This window comes from Ascaphus truei, chromosome 2 (genome assembly GCF_040206685.1).
Source record: "Ascaphus truei isolate aAscTru1 chromosome 2, aAscTru1.hap1, whole genome shotgun sequence".
Classification (NCBI taxonomy): Eukaryota; Metazoa; Chordata; class Amphibia; order Anura; family Ascaphidae; genus Ascaphus; species Ascaphus truei.
In genome coordinates this window covers 402,199,751-402,221,055 of record NC_134484.1, presented here as the reverse complement: position 1 = coordinate 402,221,055, position 21,305 = coordinate 402,199,751, and the positions used below count along the sequence as shown (strand labels likewise).

The window sequence follows — 21,305 nt, the reverse complement described above, 5'->3', positions numbered from 1 at the left end:
TAATCGAAGGTGAAACAAATAAACTGGGTGACACATAATTCGATAGTGTCCTTGCTTTTCTAAATACAAATTTAGGTACATTTTGAATAGATGGTTTTAATTTAGTATCAAGGTTTAGAATGTTCCAATGTTTAGAAACAATGGTGCGAATTGCATTAGCCTGTCGGTTATGTTGTGTAATAAAACATAATGGTACCTTCTGTTTACTGTCTCTAATTTTGCTTTGCATGCTTAAAAGATTATCACGTGGAGTATGATGTGCATTTTCAAATGCCCTCTGTATGTCAGTCTCCCTGTCTCCTCTTTGGCAGAATCTTGAGGCTAGTTCTTTAGATTGAAGTACAAAATTGTCCATATTTGAACATATACGTTTAAACCTCAAGAATTGTGCTTTTGGAATGCCTCTAAGTAGAGACTTCGGATGTCCACTATCTGGCTTTAGAAATGCATTCCTTGAATTAGGTTTCCTAAATAAATCAGACTGTATATGACAGTCCAAATCAATGTACAATTGTAAATCAAGATAATCAATTCTTCGTGAATTATATGAAAACGTAAATCGTAAATTCAGTTGATTCAGTTGTGTGTTTCTCCTTTATGCTCCCCCTGGATTTCGTGTATCTACAGATTGCTACACATGACACACTACAGCCAATAGGGCTGCAGCCTTCCCCCTGCAGGAGATAGATACACTTGGCACGCTGCAAGCCACACCAGTTGGAGCTGGGACAAGAAGAGGATAGGGTGTTTGTGCAGGGTGTCGGTGACCCCTGCACTAGGCCAGAGACCCCTTTAGGCCCCAGCTAGGCCCCGACTCCCCCTCCTAAATTGTGGCTGCTGCAGGGACAGGTCCAGTAGTTAGGGACACTGCCCCTGTAGTACAAGCGCGAGGGACACAGCCAGGACATGGCTGCATTCTGACATCAGGTGATCTGGGACCAGATCAACACACAGAGAGAGACTTTCTTCACGGTGGACCATCCACGCAGGATACCACCCCACGTAGAGGCGGAGGCTTCGCTGACGTCGTCGCTGGATCAGCAGATCCCTTTCTTTTATCTTCTGGCCATATCCGGGTGTAGGAGCACCTGGGCAGGTACAAGTTTACCAACTATAATACTATCAGTTCTTGTGGGCAGCGCTGTCACACACATTTGGGTGGGCTAATTCCTGTGGACACCGTGGATGTTAGGTGCCCAGGAGCAACTCAGTACTGTGGGGACATATCATCAGATATGGACATTGGTTGGAGGACACTGTGAGGTTAAGGCCCTGCAAGGCCTAGTTGGTGGGGACATGGGGGTTCATTTTATTATGCTCATTGTAAACTGTTATTCTTATCAGTGTGTGTTACTTTATTGGGTCCTGTCACAGGGTTATCCCACATGGTAGGATCCCATGCAGATGGAGGCGCTATCACCAGACGGATCAGACACACCCCAGTCTCCCTGCAGCGGAGGCTCTGCCCTTTTGTGAGCCGCAGGTTACGCACCACATACACAGAAAGTTTGCTATATACTTTATAAAATACAAGATAAAAATTCAATATCCACAAGTTATAGTTATACTTTTTTTAGCACTATATATGAAGCATAGCGAATGTTTAAATAGTCTTGTGTTAACAAATATAACTCTGTTTTGAGTATGGAACCATGAAACTTAAGAAGATACAACTTACAATGACAAGTAAACCAATACCACCATTTTTCAAATCACTATTCTACATTTACTTCTTATGATTAGTCTGTATCTGTGAATATCAAGGAAAATCTGAATTGTGAATGCAGGTGGCACTTACTTGAAATAGAAGAAAATTCCAAGGGAAATCAACAATGAAACAATAGATAAGGCATGCCCTACTATTGCCATGTAGTACAGTATGATGGCCATCTAGGAGAAAAAAAGATATGATGAGATGATTTAACAAAATATTTCTTAAAGGTCCAACTACAGTATCTTCTAAACGTCAATTACTTGCTGGTGAGAGAATAACTTGTGTAGCCATGTATCCTCTTCACTACTAATCTGCCCTCTACCTAACACATAAACCCTGGTACCAGCACAGGCATTGTTAGGGTTAAATCTATGCCCTTGCTGCTGCAGTAGTAAACAACTCCCTTTAGTGACAGGGGTGGTGGGGGGCTAAGGCCTGTGTACTGTCCTATCAGAGGCTCAGATCTAGGACCTCCCCCTGGGTACAAAAGGGTCTGCAGACCAAAATGTAGTGCAGTGCTGGGGAGATAACCTCCCTCAGGGGAGTGGGAACAGCTTCCCCATGTTCCACCAATGGATATGGGAGCTAAGGATAGACCTTTGGGGCCTCAAGCTCCTTGGGTTGATTCCAGGGACCAGAGAGAGAGAAAGTAGTGTACATGCTGGTATGCTGTACTATAAAGAATAAAGAGCCATCCCTTTTTTTATACTCCTGCCTGAGTCTGCAGTTTCTTCAGGGAGAGTGTGAGTGTTTTCCACAGGGGACTGCACCTATCCCTATAGGCCCTGTGGGAATGGAGGCGCTGCAACACTGAGTGAAGAGCTGGGAAGATCCCTAAAGCCTGTCCTGTTAGTCCCCAACTAACACTGGCGGACACTCAGTATCCTGTAAGCCTAGCAGGTGAGCAGCACAAGAACACGGGGTAAAAATTACATCTCCCAGAGTGTGGGGGGACACCTGTTACACATATTTTACTTAATCTAAATTCCAGAATAGAAACTAGTTTGACCAACATATGATGTCCTTCAGGCGGAACCATAATATTTTTCCAATATCAATACAGGCAATCTATTTAAATAGTCTACTTTTATTCTTGAAACATTTCTAATTCCTACAAAATAATGCCATGAGTTCTATAATGATTTACATGTGCAAAAACACATGGCAATTGCAGCTGTTGATTGGCACTATACAGCCAATTATGTGAAACATTGCGTTATGAATTGGTTTCCTTTCTTCCTGCTCAGAAGTGGTAAGCAGATTGTACTACAAAGTTCATGTAGCACTTACATTTACTAAACAGGAAATTATCTAATTTCATACTTTGACTGCAAGGGTCAAAAAATATTTTAAAAATATGTGGCCAGGTTCCCCCTTGGGTCCCTGCTGGCTCTTCTTATCTCTGTTGCAGCTGGGAGGCTGCAGGAGCAAGGCAGGAGGTATGGAGCGGCGACCGAGTCGCCGAAGGCTCCCGATGGCTCCCCTATGCAGGGTGCTGCCATCTTGGATGTGCGGGCGCATGTGCAGAAGCAAGTGCGGCGGCCATTAAATGTTAAGAATAACTCCGCAGGGGAACTACAGCCCCAGAAGGTGGTAGTGCTGCAGGATCAGGTGACACATAGCAGCTAATCGTGCGGCCGGATCCTCCTGCTTCCACATAGATACATTTGGCGCATTGGGGAGACCACGCCAGTCGGAGCTGGGACAAGAAGAGGGTAGGGTGTGTGTGCAGGGTGTCTGTAACCCATGCACTAGGCCAGAGACCCTCTTCGGCCCCAGCTAGGCACCGACTCCCCCTTGAGCTTGTGGTTGCTGCAGGGACAGGCCCAGTAGATAGGGACACTGCCCCTGTAGCATAAGCGTGAGGGACACAGCCAGGACATGGCTACAAACTGGCATCAGGTGGTCTGGGACCAGATCACAACGCACAGAGAGAGACTGTAACGGTGGGACACTCCTGCTAGACACCACCCCACGTGAAGGCGGACTCGTCGCTGTCGATGACGGCATAGGGCAAGATGGCTCCTTGTCTACAGTCAGTGCTACCAGGTGCTGGAGTACCCGGCAGGTATCACCAAGTGCACCAACTCTACACACGTTAGTTTGGGCAGCGCTGTCACACACACTTGGGGTTGGAGTGCCTACTGTGGGCCGGACACTAGGACATTGGTGCCCCTGCACCCAAGCACGTGCTAGTACTGTGCGGGATTATCGCTATATGCCTTAAATGGCGTGGTTGTGTATTATATGTGTGCATTCAGTTTGTACTTAGTAAATATTGCTATACAATATTCTGGTGTGTTACTGGGTACATTGTCCTGTGACGGGGTTAACCAACACTGTTAGGATCCCGCACAGGTGGAAGCACTGGTATCAGATGGATCAGAAACACCCCAGGCTCCCAGCAGCGGAGACTCAGACCTCCTGTGAGCCACAGGTAACGCACCACACACACAGTAGCCGCGATATCTTCCTGGGTGTGGGGGAAAGTGTACTACAAATAGAAATAATAAAGCCTCTGTTGAAAGTACTGGAGTGTCAAATAATTGAACACAAAGTAGAAATATGTAATAGAGTTTCTGTAGTGAAAACAGACAACACTATTTTTATTGCAGCAATAATGGGTGGATTTTGGTTTACTTGACTGCAACTATTGTGAATATATTTTGCCCATTGCTGAGATTTAAAACATGAATTATGAATAACCTGTCATTACTTCATACAACATTAAACAATATTTATAGGATTTGGCCCACTAGAAATTACTTGTGGCTAGAGTTGGGTCATTTCTCAGGCAGTCGAGCATGGCATTTACCAGATTCATACTGTACAAGTAATTTTCCCATCTCTACATGGGAACACACAGGAATTACAGCATTTTGGGCTCCAAATTCAATTCTGAGTTGCAGAACTTTGCTGCTCCCAACTCCAAATTGAGACATACATCGCCACACAATAGAAGCTACTTATACCTTTTGTTTCAACTCTGCCTCTTATTCCCTCTTGATTGCAAGCTCTCAGTCATGAGCAGAGCATCAGTACCTTTCCTAACCAGTTTGCATCCGATTGCTTCTATTTTGTGTGTCATTCTGATTAATGTAACAACTGCTGTTGTTTAATGTAACAACATTATACTGTGCTGATGAATATGTTGGCGCTTCATAAATAAACTCTAATAATAATGTACCTTTAAATAACATTTACAAAAATGAGGCTACGCTATTGACCTATTTCTCACTGTCACTTATAAAGACACGAAGCACCATCAACATTATCCCTACTGAATTCCTGTTGTGCAGTGTGTTTCTTTATTAGCCACTCCTTTTGCTGTACTGCAGAGACTCGCCAAATAATTAAATAAAGTAAAATCATTGCTCTTTAATACAATTTCATTCTTTCTTTCTTATTGTATTCTGATACAGTTAACTATTGAAAAACATTTGTTTATTGAAGTACGTAATTTATTTCATAGAGATTAAATATCTTCTGCAAAAGCTGTAAACAGAAGATATTTAAGATTTTTGGGTTTACCAAAAAAAAAAAAAAAAACCCTTTCGTTGGTGGACTTTCAGAATATTGTGTACATTCTACTTAAAAGGAATTTACCTTATACTATATAATAACTAACTTGTTCTTTATAGCACTCTGGATGGTTCTTCTCTTTTGTTTAAATGTATACAATAAAAAACATAAGTAGGAAAAAACCCTAATCATAACCATTGTGGCATAAGATCCTTAATTCAAGATTAGAGCTCCAAAATGTAATAACACTAAAACTTTGTTTATTCTTTTAAATTAGGGATAAACAAACATTTTGTTAAAAGTAAAACCTCATCTTGAACTACATGTACGTTTGTACTGCTGTGTTGTATTTGGCTCTCTCTACACGACACGTGTTTATGTTATTATGTAATATTGCTCAAGTAATAATACAATTGAAACAGCATGATGGTTTTTAAATAATCTAAGAGACCACACATGTGCAGAGTTACTTCATGTCATGGAAAATGTGTTCAATGAAAAAGCATTGGATTAATAGCATAAAAAAAATAGCGGTGAAGTGCCTCATTGTGGAGAGACATAAATGTGTAACCAAGTGTGAAATGCTTTATAGAAAGCAAAAAAAAAAAAAATAGAGATTATTTTTCTTTAAATAAGTGCTTTGCTATTTACAGGTTTGCTAATAATAAAAAATATCCTTATAAAACTGTACCTTATACATTCTGGGGAATTCAAATCTATTTAGTGAAAATTTAAATAAGAGTGTTTGGCTGGGAAAACCTCAGATTTGTGGGGAAGTGGATACAATCAGACCTCACATAGCAACATATTTGAAAGACACCACTTCTATGTAGAAATCAGATTATGAGTTGATGCTGTATGGTTAAAATAGCTGATTTCTGGAGATAATACGTACGCTATTGAATAACTTGATGGTGAAATTACAAATTCTTGTTCAGATTCAGTGGTCAAATTGGCTTGAAAAAGTAATGGTCCTGTATCTGATTTAAAATTCTTCTCTATATTTAACATTGTGGAAAAGTGTTGTAACCATATTTAAAAAATATTTCAATAATATTTATGCTTAGAGAATAAAAAGATAGAGAGGTTTACTAAAATATTAGCTTTTTTTTAAACAAAAAGTAGGACTGTCATGTTTGTCAATAAAAGAGTAGGTACTCTGGGATTCTAAATTGAAAAGTAATGGTACTACATAACAAGTACTATGACACTTCAATCACTGTGCAGGTCTCATAAAGTAGTTGATCAACACCCTACAGTACCAATGCTCACCTTAAGTTTCTCAGATGTAAAAGAGTTGCACAGTGTATAGTTGGACCAAGTCCGATTGCTTTCAGGATGTCGGAACCAGTTTCCATTCTCATCACAATATTTTAATGCTTTTTCTGTCAATGAAATAAGTGTAGAGTTTGAATGCATCCAATGCAATAGTAAATTAGTCGCATCAACATTTCACTTGAATATTAGCAAATGAAAATTTAGCAAAGCTTCCCCCTCGTCCTTAGCCATATATTATTTTAAACAATTTAAAACATCAATGCATGACATATATACATGTACCTGGTAAGCACGTGTGTGTGGAGCATGTACATCGTCAGTGTGTGTGTATATAGTGCATATATCTGGTGTGAACAGACGTAGTCAGACTTACAGTCCCCATGACTAGTAGGGTTGTTGTGTTTATTTTTGTTTATTGGGGGTAGAGGGATTGGGTGAAGGGGGTAGTAGCCCCAAGGGTGGGTGTTTAGGCTTTCCAGGGGGTAGTGGGACTGGTTAACCCCTTAACTACCATAGCAGTTCCCCTGCCGTGGTAGTGAAGGAGTTAACTCCTCCCACAACCTTTCCGGCAGGCCTAACTACCCACCCTGGGGCTACTACCCCTTCATCCACCCCCTCTGCCCCCAATAAACAGGCTACTGAAGTTGAACCCCTTCATTGCTTTAGCGGCTAGCCGCTAAAGTAATTAAACTGGTTTAATACAAATGTTAATACTAGTGTACGTGAGCAGGCAGGCTCCGGAGAAGAGCCGCGTTGATTTCAGGTCCGTGGACCCTCTGCTTCCCGACATACAAGCCCCGTTATAGGGTGCCGGTATCTCCTTGACCGGGACATTTAAATGTATAGGAGATACCGACACTCCATAACGGGGGGCCTGTATCTCAGGAAGCAGTGGGTCACCGGACCTGTAATCAACGTGGTTCTACTACGGAGACCCCCTGCTCACGTACACTAGTATTAAACATTTTATTAAAACCCTGTGATCGCTGGTGAGATATGCGCAGGGAGAGGCGGCTCTCTCTGTGCATCTCTCTATGCAGCTGGGCCAGATTGCTGCAGTTTGCACGGGTGAGAACTTTTGAGAGAGGCTCAGATCACATCGCTGCTGATCGTAGTTTTGGTAATTTTGCTATCGCATGGCTTCAGTCTTTCTGAATACCGTGATAACTAAACTGCCAAAATCTCTGGCGAAACTTGCCAAGCGTGAGATTTTATCAAGGCTACTAGAATAGGCCCCTTAGGCCGGGGCCATAGAAGGTTCAGCAGAGCGGAGGCGCGCTGACGCTGAGGCTCGCCTGCTGAAGTCAGCGCGATTGCATTGACTTGAAGGCGAGCCAGCGTGCGTGAAGGGAGCCGGAGGGAGGTGGTTGGAGGCGGGGCAGTGACGTCGCTGGGCCAATCGCCCGCGACGCACTGACGTCAACGTCACAGCGCCGACGTCACGGCTGATTGGATGTTTTCAGCCGACAGCGCGCTGAAAAACAGCTTGGCTGTCGGCTGAAAATTCCAAAGCCTCAGCACGCCTGCGGACGCTCGCAAGAGCCCTCTCAAGGCATCCTCATTGAGGATGCAGGGGCTCAGCGCGGAGCGTCCACACGGCTCAGCGCTGCTTGTCCTTCTATGGACACAGCCTTAGTGTTTTATGGCACGGAGAACAGTAAGTCTGGCTACATCTGTACTGTATCTTTTTTATTTGCATGGTGCGTGTATGTATGGTGTATATATCTGGCGTGTATGTTTTTGAGTACATTCCAATTATCAGTTGTATTTGTGGTCAGGTGGGTGTGATACTAGGGCTGGTGCACCCTGCTTGTCCCCTAGCCAAAAACTTGCCAGTCAGCACTCGGCTGTTTCAAAGAAACATAGGCTTTAAATACTGCAAACACATGGAATTTTGTTCTCTGTAAAAACAGCAAAACAGCAACAGCTGTGCTCCGCTTCCCTGCTTCGGATCACCTCTGCTATTGCTGCTTGGCGTGATGCACGCACATGGATGAATTGCCTAATATGTGAGTACTCTTCTCTACTTGGATGGGGAGACTATGACCTTTTATTGAGTGTGACTCCAGGGCCTTTGTCCCAGGGACATACCACTACAGGATCATTACATTACCTGACAGCTTATGGATGTTACTACATGGACGGTTCACGCTTATACTATGCCTTAGGAGAGTTATTTATGCACCAGGTCTATGAGACTTACGAGGCTTTATTATAATTCATCTGCTACGGGACTATACTTAGGGTGAGTCCCCAGTCTTCACTGTGGCACGTGCGCCCGGCGGAGAGCGGCGCGTGCACAGCGCTACACCGCGATCGGCAGTCTGAGGGGAGAGGGAAGGTTTGCGATGGGAGGGGGCGTGGCTGTGGGTTTGTGGGGGCGTGGCCATGACGTCCCACGGCTGGTTCGCCCTCATTGGCTGAACCGCCGGCGGGGGCGGGGGCGTGGCCACGCCTCCGTCGCAAATGCTAATCTCAAATTCCCCTGCCTGCCTGAAAACCTGTCGCGCACTCCTGGGGAAAGGTGCGCGACAAGGTAGGAACTGGGACCGGCCTGACTGGGGGGAGCGGGGTTTGATTGCACAGTGCACGCCGAGGCATGCGCTGTAGTAGTTACTGGGACCGCAGCCTTATCATTAAGAAGTGTATGTGGATTTATGGTTCCTCTGCTACGGAGCACCGAAGTTTGGAATTCTTTCCAGTGTGCATATAAAAACAGCAAAAGTCAACCTTACCATAACAAAGAAGCTGAAGTTTACTAATTGATGCCGAGCCTTATCATGCCTCATAAGATTTCAAGTAACAGTACACTGGCTTTTCACATTTTTATATTTGTTTTACTTTATTTGAAACTAGAGGTTTCCTGCAGCTGAAATGCGCCACTCGAACCACGAGGTAATATTGAAATTCTCTTACAGGAATCCTTGTCCAGGCGGAACAATATGGCCACTGGGGTCAGCCTTACTTAGATGGGCAAAAGAAAGCTGTTACATCTTCATGATGTTTTATTGCAGCTTCCAATTGGGTGACTCCCTAGCCATCTGGCAAAAGAAAAAAAATTAAATATCTCAGCGATCTGGGAGGTCACTGAAATGTTGAGTGCCACAGTTCAGCTCCAGAAGACTCCCTGGTTCATATTTATTTAGATGGCAATCACAATTTTCTGTAGATGCAAATAGTGATCTGTTTATGCATTTCCTTTAACTAACCTGTTGATGTACGGTGCAGGATTTCTTTCACTTTTTTAACTACCATAACTTATTCAATGCGCGGTTGAAACCTATTACAACTTCAAATTCCAAAGCCAGTATAATCATCTTCACACTGATGATACCCAAAAGGTCAAAACATCTGTGAGTATGTTTTCTGGTTATGCTGAGATGCTGTGTAATGCGGCAGGCAGAAGCTTCTAGGGATTCATGTTAAAATGGATATGAAGGAAAAGGTGACGATGTGTGCACATTTGCATATCATTTCCCAGAATCCCTTGCTGCAGTGGAAGCACTGTATGCTAGGAGATAATGGTCAAAAGCAGAAAAACAGACCTGTCTGAGACATGTAAATGTGCTCACAAGTGATACTGTTGTCCTCTAGGTTGTATATTAGCATTCTTTTGATTTTCAATATGCTTTATTTGCTTGAATTTAGCTTACACTAATATATCCAGCAGTTTAAAGTACTTTAATTTTCAGGCATTTTATTTTTCCTTTATTCCTTTAAAGGTTAATTGACTCTTAGGTCAAAAACATTAAGTCTGATTACTGTTGTTGTCACTCTAAAACAAACACCAGTTATCTTCCATAAGATAACTTGAGGCGCCGGAAGACACCTTAATGCAGCGGTGGTGCGCAAAGTGGGGGGCGCGGGCGCCTACAGATGTCCCGTGCTCTTCCCCGAGGCATTTAAATTAAATGCCAGGGGGTTGCGTGAGGCCTCGGCAACAATAAAACTTACCTTGATTCAGACGCTGTGACGCGTCACCATGGCAACGTCACGTGACCCCGCGGCATCATTTGACGGTGCACACAAGCGAAGGGGGCGCGAGAGCGAGGGGGAGCTGGCAGGGAGGCGCAGCTTAAAAAGTTTGCACTCCCCTACCTTAAGGCATATTCAATTGAAAAATTAAGATGTCTTTCAGAGCCAGAAGGTGCCTTATCACATAACTCTGTATAATAAATACAGCTCAACCCTGTTATAACGCAGTCCTCTGGGGTCACCCGATCCGACCGCACTATAACCGGGGTGGTGCTAATTTTTAAAAAAATGGCCACCGTGTGCCCGATCGGAAGGAGGGGGGAGGAGGCAGGAGTGTGGCACCGGCAGCCACAGCACTTCCCCCAGCAGCCACAGCACTTCCCCCAGCTGCCACAGCACTTCCCCCAGCAGCCACAGCACTTCCCCCAGCAGCCACAGCACTTCCCCCAGCTGCCACAGCACTTCCCCCAGCAGCCACAGCACTTCCCCCAGCTGCCACAGCACTTCCCCCAGCAGCCACAGCACTTCCCCCAGCAGCCACAGCACTTCCCCCAGCAGCCTCACATGACCCCCCAGCAGCCCCAGCACGATCCCCCAGCAGCCCCACACGATCCCCCAGCAGCCCCACACGATCCCCCAGCACCACCAGAGGTAGGGGTGTGTGTGTGTGTGTGTAGTTTGGCAAAAAAAACTATAACAGGGTTGAGCTTTATGGACTGTTATTCCCTTTAAAAGATTATATTTGAACTCTTTGCCAATTAAGAAAGCAATACATTTCTGTAACACAAAAATAATGCCTATGCCCATCACTTATAAACTTCCTTTTAGGATTATTTTGGTACTGAATTGTGGTGGATAATGGAAATCAGGATATACCTTGGGGGAATGGGGGAGGGGAGAGGGGACCCCTGCTCAGCTGGTGCCGTATGGGTAAGTATATACTGTATAGTAGAATGCAAGGTCTGGTGCTACATCTGGTGTAAATGATTATATGGTCAACCTAAGAAAAAGAACCCGGTAGTATGAGCACTCAAAGACCCCAGGTAGAGGACGATAAATGTTTAGATAATAAACTCAAACTTTTAATTGTAATTCAAATTAAAATAAGGTGGTGCATATAAAGGATGAACTATTAACTAAATGTTTAAAAAGGAGAGTTACTGTAACTTGGTAGGCTAGTTGCCATTATGGAAATATGGCAGTCTATTTTATAGAGAAAGTCGCCAGTTCGAGTGAAGTGCCTCTCAAATAATTAGAAGTTAGTTGCAACGATGGGTTTATCCCCTTTAATCCTTTGCCAGTGACAGTGTGTGTTTATCCCAGGGGGGATTTAGTTCAGCTGTTCACATGCATGTATACATACATAAAGACCATATAGGTCTCTTATATTAAAACTGGAGCTAACCCCTTTAGGTACACTTAAAACATAAATTGTTGACAAAAACCGATGATGGATAGTACTGATTGCAAAACAGTCTCTACACGGGAACTAGAGAAAGTTCTATGTCAGGTTTTTTTAGCAAAAGTTTCACTAATGTGCAACCATACAAGGATTGCTCATTGGTACAGTCGGAGTGGTATGTTTGCGGTACAGCATGTCTCCATATGTATAGGACCAGCTAGTATACACTGGCGACACACTTTATTCGAGCTTGGCTAGTCCCACGAATTCGGGTATACCCGGGTGTATTGAGGTTTGTGACTGTTTTCTGCCCGAGTGCATTGAGTTATTTTCCAAGCAGGGATTGAAGCATTTTATTCCCGCTGGCTGCAATACTGCACAGTATATATATATAAACTGCATTACAATTCATGAATTTATGCCATCTGGTAGACACGCGAAGCATTGCAGCCTATTAAATCCTAATCATTATCATTTAACAGATCAGCCGCCCATCAGCCAGGCATGAACCCAGGCTGGGAAGGCAAATGCAACGGGGCTTGTCAGAGGTTAGGAGTGGCGCATTCCAGGTATCTGCCAGGTACATACCGGGTATTTGCTCGAATAAAGTGTGTCGGTGCAGTATGTTACAGTGTGGTGCAATACCACATATAATACAATAATAATACAATACACCATATAACAGTAATTATATTCAGGGCCGCTTTATACAGTACATTAGGCCAACTAGGGCCTAGGGCCTAGGGCCTACGAACCTTTTAGGGCCTACAATATTTCATTTAAAAAAATACCTAAACAAAAAAAAATCACAAAATAAGAGAAAACAGCAAAATTTAATTTAAAATGCCTTCGAAGTATCGATACCTTTTAAATATCGAACCAAAAGTATCGATGCCAAATATCGCTAGTATCGAAAGAAACAAGCAAATGATGAAATTAGCATAAAAATGAGTAAAAATATCGGACACACTGGCCTCTAGAAATAAAAGTGCCTCGGGCCTACGATTATATTGACCCATACCTTACTGTCACTGGTCTTGCAACTATATAGCCACCATAGGTAACTCTGTATTCCTGTGTAGAGACTGTATTGCAATCAGTACTATCCATTTTTTGTCAACAATTTGAAATCAGCCACAATACGTCACAAAGGAAACGATATTTTCAAGTAATAATATGAAAATGTTAATGCTCTTAACAGCTTTAAAGACAGATATTAAAGACAGCTTTTAAGACAATAAAGAAAATATATAAGCAAGAAATTGGTACTAGTCGTGTGTTGCAGAAATATACAGAATAAAATGGAAAAAAAGGATGTGCAGTGGTAACATTTTCAATCCCACATGCACTTCTCTGGCTTTGTGAATGCATTTGTGGTGTTCTACTGTATGTTCAACTAGCTGATATACCGGGCATTGCCCGGGATTTAATTTTCCCGCTCCCCCTCTGTCTCCGCTCCCACTCCTGCCCCACATATCACTCTCCCCCCTGTACCTCACATCACTCTCCCTCCGCCACCCCACAACACTCTCCCCCCCTGCACCCCACATCACTCTCCCCCCCTGCACACCACATCACTCTCCCCCCCTGCACACCACATCACTCTCCCCCCTGCAGCCCTCATCACTCTCCCCCCCTGACCTCACATCACTATCCCCCACTCTCCCAGGCGCTCGTCCCCCCCCCCCACTGTCCCTGGTGCTTGTTCCACCCCCCTTTGTCACTGGCGCTTGTTCCCCCTGTCCCGCCATCCCCAGCGGTCATCCACCCCCTGTCCCCGGTGCTTGTTCCACCCCCCTCTCCCCGGCGCTGGTTCACCCTGTCCCCTGTGCTCCTTCCCCCCTCCCCAGCGCTCCCGGTGGTCCCTGCTTAGGGGAGATAGTAAGGGCCCGCGGATGGTGAGGAGAAGTGCTGGTGGAGGTGACATGTTGCCCCCCCCCGGTCCCCGGCGCTCCATCCCCACCCCCCCTCCCAGTCCCCGCTGAGTGTGGCTAGCCGCGGGGTAAGGGGGAGAAGTGCCGGGGGAGGTTAGTGTGGGTAGACGCGGGGTGAGGAGAAGCGCCGGGGGAGGTTACAGTGTGACTAGCCACGGGGTGAGGAGGAGAAGCACCGGGGGAGGTTAGAGTGTAGCTAGCCACGGTGTGAGGAGAAGCGCCGTGGGAGCATACCTGCAGTGAGGAGGAGAAGTGGCCAAGTGAGGAGTATCGAAGATTGCCTGTGAGCCCCTGTGTGTGACATCACCCCGCCCCCATGCGATGCATTTTTTGTCAACTGTAATTTAGTAGCTATATTTTCCTAAATATTTTCATATTTATTTCATTGGTTATACATTGTAATTATTTCTGTTTAATATATAAATTGAGCTGCAGTATTAATTCCTATCTGTTTTACGGCTTGCCGTTTCTGCGCATGTGCGGCCTGGGCTGGTGGCGTTGTCCGCTTCTGCGCATGCGCGAGCGGCTGTGAGATTAGCTAGCGGGGGCGTGTGCGTTTTGTTCACGTTACACATTTTTGTCTCCATGAAGGAGTTTTGTTCCATCAAAATGTACTAGGTGTCAGCAAATAAGTTTCACGTCAAAAGGAAAAAGAAGAAAGAGCACATAAACTGACAAAGGGCCTACAATCAACTTGCTTGATTTATTAAGATCAAAAGAGAATGACGTTCAATCAAGATCAAAGTATCAAACCCAATTTCATTAGAGCACTGGAAAGTTTGAAGCCTTATTTTTTTCGTTAGCTAGATTAGCTATTAAAGAGTCTGAAGCTGGTGTTTATTGATTTTCCTTCCAATACTGGAATGTCATTAAAATGACCAACTATTTCTTTTTGAGAGTTATTGTGTTTTTTCATAATTATTTTTACTTCTCATTTGGACTAGCGCGAGCAAGTATTTGAAGATTATTTATGATTTTTTTTTAGCTTTATGGTCATTTGGAATACACTTTCTAATAGATTTAAGATGATTTAGTACCCATAACAGCATTATCCCCAGAGAGCAAAAATACCCTTAAGATTTCTGAGGCTTTAATCTTAGAGATAAGAAGAGAAGTCATTAGTAACCCATTCTGTACAATTAGGGCAATATAGGGATTAATTTAGAGTGGTAAATCGGCCCAATGGCACTGAAGCATTGAAGTGGTGCTAAATCATAACACACCTTACAGCCCCATAAAACATTTATACATTATTAGGCTGCAAACTGTCCTATGGCTTTGTACCGCTTGGTAAATATGTTTTTATATACAGTATTCATGCATGTTAATATCATCTATTTATAAAGTGCCAACATATTCTCCAGTGGTCATAAGACAAGACAAGATAACAATACAATATCAACATAAACATACAATAGTGCAGTTGATAAGAATGACCTTACCATCTATAAAGAAGGGAACGTGGAAACATTAGGTACAGGGGAGAGGAAAATGGGTGTATTTCGGAAAGCAGCTTACTATGAATCAAGCAGCTAGGCTGCTCATCGCTTTCTAGTAAATGAACGGTATGATGGTAGAGGCAGGAGGTGGAAGAATGCAGATTTAAAGTGGATGATGCATTAGCTTTCTTAATGATGTGAGTCTTTTTCAGGTCATGTATAAATGTGTGAATGATGGGGATAGTCTGAAGTTGTAGGGTAAGGAATTCCATGGTTGCAGCGCAGCTCGTGAGAAGTCTTGTGGAAAGGAGTAGGGGGAGGGTATGAGGAAAGAGGAGATCATGGGCACAGCCTAAGGAGGAGTATTTGGAATTCAGAGATATATGGAGGGGTTTCATTGTGGAGAGGTTTGGACGTGGAAAGATTTTTTAATGAAGATTAAAATCTTACATTTTATTCTGGATGATATTGGTAGCCAGTGTAGAGACTTGCATAGATGGGAGGCAAAGGATGAGTGGTGTGTGAAAACAATTAGTCACGACGGAAGAGCGGAAGACCATCTCGGAGGAGATTACATAGTTACATAGTAGATGAGGTTGAAAAAAGACGTACGTCCATCAAGTTCAACCTATACTAAATTTAGACAACAGATATTTTATCTTTTATCTATACTTACTTATTGATCCAGAGGAAGTCAAACAAAACCCCCCAGAGTCATATAATCCAATGATGTCTCATAAGGGGAAAAAGAAATTCCTTTCTGACTCCAAGAATTGGCAATCGGATTAATCTCTGGATCAACATATTTCCCATGTATACTTATTTGGTATATCCCTGTATACCTTTCCTATCTAAAAAGATGTCAAACCTTTTTTTGAACAAATCTATTGTATCTGCCATCATAGTCTCCATGGGTAATGAATTCCGCATTTTAACTGCCCTTTCTGTAAAGAACCCTTTCCTTTGTTGCTGGTGAAATCTCCTTTCCTCCAGCCTTAAGGGATGGCCACGAGTCCTTTGTACTGCCCGTGGGATGAATAGTTCTTTTGAAAGCTCCTTGTATTGTCCCCGAATATATTTGTATATAGTTATCATATCCCCTCTTAGATGCCTCTTTTCCTTTAAATAGCTGGCAGTTGCTACTGGACTTTGCTCTTGCAAAGTACTTGGTACCTTGTTCTGTTTGAACGCTGCCTTTGCCTCTGTTTTGCCTGTCTGTGCTTGGATCTCATTTGGACCTGACTGCCCCTTGCCTGCCACTCACTCTCTCATTGGTCTTGCTCACCTACTTATGCTCAGCTGTGCCACTTGAACTTTAGCTGAGCATAGTTCCATTAGCGCTGTTCTCCCACTTCCTGGTTCCTTGTCCTGCCTTGCCTTGTCTCCAAGTTCCTTGTTACAGATTGATCTCCTGTGTACCTATCCGGCTATTACTTTGGACTCCGCACTTCTGGCTCACCGACCCCGGCTTATCTCTGAATTTCTGCATCCCTCCAATCCTAACCACGGCTTACGGACCTCTACGCTCCTACTGGCTTCAACCCCTGACTACGGCTAAATGGACACTGGCCATTCTACTGGCTCCTACCTCAGACCTCGGCAAGTACCTGACCATTCTACTCTTTCCAATCCTGACCCGGCTGCCTGACTATCCGCACTCCAGATGCGCCCTGTGGCTGTGGGTGGCGTTTATACCCATTCCCACCTCAGTACCGGGATCCCGTCTTGTTTGTGGTGAGCACAGTGTTACAGGGATGGAGAATAATAGTGTGTGCAGTACATAAAAGCTAAAAAAAATAATAATGTTTGTTTGGAAAATTGTAGGGCAGTATTGTAGGAGGAGAAAATTAATTTGTAGTGTAGAAAATCTTTGATTGCCTGTAATGGCAATAGATTGTATGTGATATGTTTTTGACTCCCGGCCAAAGTCTCATAAGCTCAGAACAAGTTCCAGTTTGAACGGGGAAAGAATGTAAACAGGTTGCTCTAATACTAAATTACCCCACCTTCCTTACCAATAACAGTGTGGAGTGGAGATTGAAGAAATCTTTGTAAATAAACCGAGGACAAAACACCAATCGTAAATAGGATTACCACTGCTGTAGATCTAGGGACAGCAAAATTAGTGATTGGTCACTAAGATTTTAGCTTTGTTTCCCCACATCTACCTTTGTAACCACATTTAAATTAAAATGGTACAACGTTTATTGAATGTCTAACCTGAAAGCTGAACCTGGTGATATGGTAAATAACAGGAACAGGTGTAGCTAAACTTACTGTCCCCAGCCCCGTGGACAAACAAGCAAAAGTCTGTGGCGCTCGAGACAGTGTTTGCCACGATCGAGTTCCGGGGGTTCCATGCTTCAAACTAGAACTTCCAGCAGCGAGACCGCAAGCGCACATAGCACCGACACAGACATGAATTGTTGCTACTGTACATCTGTACTATAAACAGCAGTAATGCAATCCAAGACCATATGCTGGCTTTATAAACACTGATATTGCTGGAAGAGTTTAATATATTTATTTGTTATGATGATAAACTATTATAGCTGTGTTCGTTAACTTTAAGAATAAAATAAAAATTAATAATTAAAAAAAAAAAAGAATAGTACAGTACAGTAAATGGACATTTTCTACCTCTGTTATGAACATTATATTGCACTACTCTGTGTCTCAACAGAAACATAGCTAGCATGGTTTTAATTAAGCAAATGAAACATTCCAAGTGTGCCAATAATATTTCCATGTGCTGAAACTGTCTAATGATTCATACTTTATTTATCCATTGGGCTTCATGCCAAATGGAAAAACAATCCAAATTGATATATATATAGGCAAAGATTTGTACTTGGTATTCTGGAATAATCTATTTGCCAGATAAAGAAATTACTTGTATTAAATATATTGCCAGTAATACAGATTATTTGGAGTCTCCCTAATTTAGATCAATAAGTCCAAACTGCTAGTATAACTTTTGCGAGGTTATTTCGTACAGAGCAAAATGATAAACTTTGAAAACTGTTTATCACCCATGACTGCACATTCTCTCCATTGTATTATGAACTTGGCGTTTCGTGGCCTGGCCTCATTTATATTTAAATTAGATATGCAGATGCGTACGGAAGCAACATCATGAATACAAAAGGTCATCTAGCTGGAACTGATCTTATTAGATGGGTCTTCGGTCACTTTTGTAAAAACAGAGTTAAAACTGCTGTGTGCAGTATCAAAATGCAATAAAGCACAAGCAAAAAAATAAATAGTGATCTCTAGTTCAAGTGCCCCACATTACTGTATGAGACATATACAGTATGTACTGTACATTTCAAGATATCCCTTTACTAACATGTAACACATTTCCATGAACTCATTTGCTTTGTTCATTTATATTACTAGTGTCGGGGTGTTCTGTTTTTCCTCTGTACCTGCGGTGCAGGGCGCTATCGTGGGTGGTGCCGTGAGGGAGTGTTCGGAGGTTCCGCGGCGGCCCGATAGCACAGGGCGCCGCCATGTTGTTGGGCATTGCGCAATAGGCAGGGGCGACTAGGAGGCACGGAGAGAGTTCGCGCATGCGCAGTGTAAAGCGCATGAACGGCTGACCAATCACCAGGAGGCTCTGAAGTTAAACTATAGTTCCCATGAGCCTCAGCAGAGCCACCTGACACCAGGGAACGAATAGGAGTGCAGGGATTGTTGACAGGCAGGAAAGGGAAGCGTGGGGGAGAGACCACGCTAGCCACAGGGCACCGGAGGAGCAAGGGGAGAGGTTGTGTGTGTGCAGGGGGTCAGTGACCCACCTGCATAGGCCAGATTTCCCCTCAGGCCCAGTGCAGACCCTGAGTCACCATTAGCTTGTGGTGCTGCAGGGAAAGCCCTAGAGAGAGAGACATTCTATTCCCTTACTGTAGTAGCAGATAGGGACACAGTGTTCGCGGAGCTGCGGTGTGTGAACAGTGGTTTGGGCTCAAGCTGCTGAACATCACCAACTCGTGAGAGACTGCGCCGGATCGGCGGATCCTTTTTGAAGTCTCTTGCGGCTGCAGGAGTAGCCGGAAGGTATTTAATAAGTGCACCAACACCGTGGTGCATCAGGCGCTGATCCCGCCTTGGGGGAGTATTCATTGGGGACACTGGGTTGAGTGACCAAGGGACTGAGTATATATATTGGACATGTGTGGGGTGCACACAGTGGTGGGAAGTGACATTACTCTATGAGGAGAGTGGCCGAGCCACAGGTGTATATTACTGCATGTCCGCCATTGATATACGGTACTATATGTGTGTTATCCCTAATAGGTATAAGCTAAGGTTATGCAATTACGTATTAGTAAACGGTTACAAAGTTGAAGTATGTTATCATTATTCTTACCTAGGGGAATCTCACTTATTGGGGATCCTGGGTAAGTGGAGGCGCTGCCAAGACCCTAATATTACCCCAGGCTCCCAGTTAGTGGAGGCCCAGATCTCGCTGAACCAGCAGGTACAAGCAGCACTAGTAGTCTCTCCATATCAGCAGGAAAAGAGGGCTACACTAGAATCATTAAAAAAAAATTTTTTTTTTAAAAATACAGGGTCAGTTAGGATTTAAGAAGGAGATAACAAAAACTACACTTGCCTAGGCAAGAAAAGAACCCCTTTAGAACAAGCACTCGTATGGTGATGAACGTAAGTGAATAAAATAACCTTTATTAATAAAAGGGTAAAATGGGTGAAGGGATAGACACACAACACTATTAAGAAAAGTATTAAACTAAATACCTCCCAGTCCTATGTACCAGACTGGTTGCAATATGGGTATAAGGAACCTTGTAGTAACTGGCACATGCAAAATAGATGGATAGCTTGTGCCTCAGTGTGGTATGTGTGTTGGAACCAGTCTCGTGTCTGTCAATGATGTACCAGACAGAAACCTGTATGTATAACCACGACTGATTGAATTGTTACTCTAAGAGAGTACGCGGTAAAGTTAGTAGTGAGTGATCAGTGCACAATATCTCAAACTCACATGCTGAATATTTCCAAAAGTTGGTATACCTAGAAGTATGCAGATAGGAAAAAGCAGGCACAGGCAACCACACAGGATCAGCAATAAGGATTAGTAAAGAGAGCTAATTCCCATAAAAAGGGAATTTAATGGATTCTACAGAAAAAATACAACAACATTGTGGGGTACCAGACCCCCCACCAACGCGTTTCGGAAACCAATGTTGTTGTATTTTTTCTGTAGAATCCATTAAATTCACTTTTTATGGGAATTAGCTCTCTTTACTAATCCTTATTGCTGATCCTGTGTGGTTGCCTGTGCCTGCTTTTTCCTATCTGCATACTTCCAGGACCCATGAAAAAACATATGCACACCCCCCTCAATTGGATGAAGATACACCTACAGTGATGACAGGGAGGACAAGCTGGCTCTGAGTGAGTAATTACTTTATCTCAATATCTGGATATTATCTGGACATTCTCCATTCCGATATTATATGTTGGTTCACATCAATGTGAGGTCCCTTACTGCATTGCTTGTGGGGACCCTAGTCCACTAGTCGGTTAACAATTGGAGTTTGATTAGCAGCGGTATCCCAATCTGTCTTGGCTTATTCAGTCCTTCAACCACAGGGGGGTTGCACCTCAGGATTCTTCTATCAAGTTATTTTTGTTTCAAAAGGCTCTAGTTTGCAGCACCACACATTTGCTTTTCTATTATACCTAGAAATAGTACTCAAATCTTAAGGGTAAACAAACTAAATGAAATAAAAAAGGTCCTTAAAGGTGACGCAGGATAATAAAAATGAACACTAAAGCTACTGTGTAGCTAGGGAAAAAAGGCTTCAAACTGGGAGCCTTGGACACCCTATTGGGTTAAGTATGCACAAGGTCTTCCACAGGGCACGCTAACAGTGTCTAGTTAATGCCATAGAATGCCTAAGCCTATGTGGAAGCAGAAAAACAAATGTATAATACAAAATAAACTGTAAACTGCTACTCAGGATCCTCCGTGGGAACAGCACAAATGGTACAGTAGAGGTAAGCAGGTATCT

The 21,305-nt window shown here is 43.4% G+C and overlaps 1 protein-coding gene across 2 annotated transcripts in view; it reads right to left on the bottom strand.

The window, feature by feature from the left end:
- The window catches only part of CALCR (calcitonin receptor), a 379,531-nt gene that overhangs the window by 139,327 nt on the left and 218,899 nt on the right, over positions 1-21,305 (bottom strand). For both annotated transcript variants that reach the window (XM_075587337.1, XM_075587336.1), the window contains 2 exons: positions 6,509-6,621; positions 1,799-1,890 (listed from right to left, as the gene is read on the bottom strand). In XM_075587337.1, the coding sequence (XP_075443452.1) occupies positions 1,799-1,890; positions 6,509-6,621 (205 nt within the window). The remainder of the gene's footprint in view (positions 1-1,798; positions 1,891-6,508; positions 6,622-21,305) is intronic.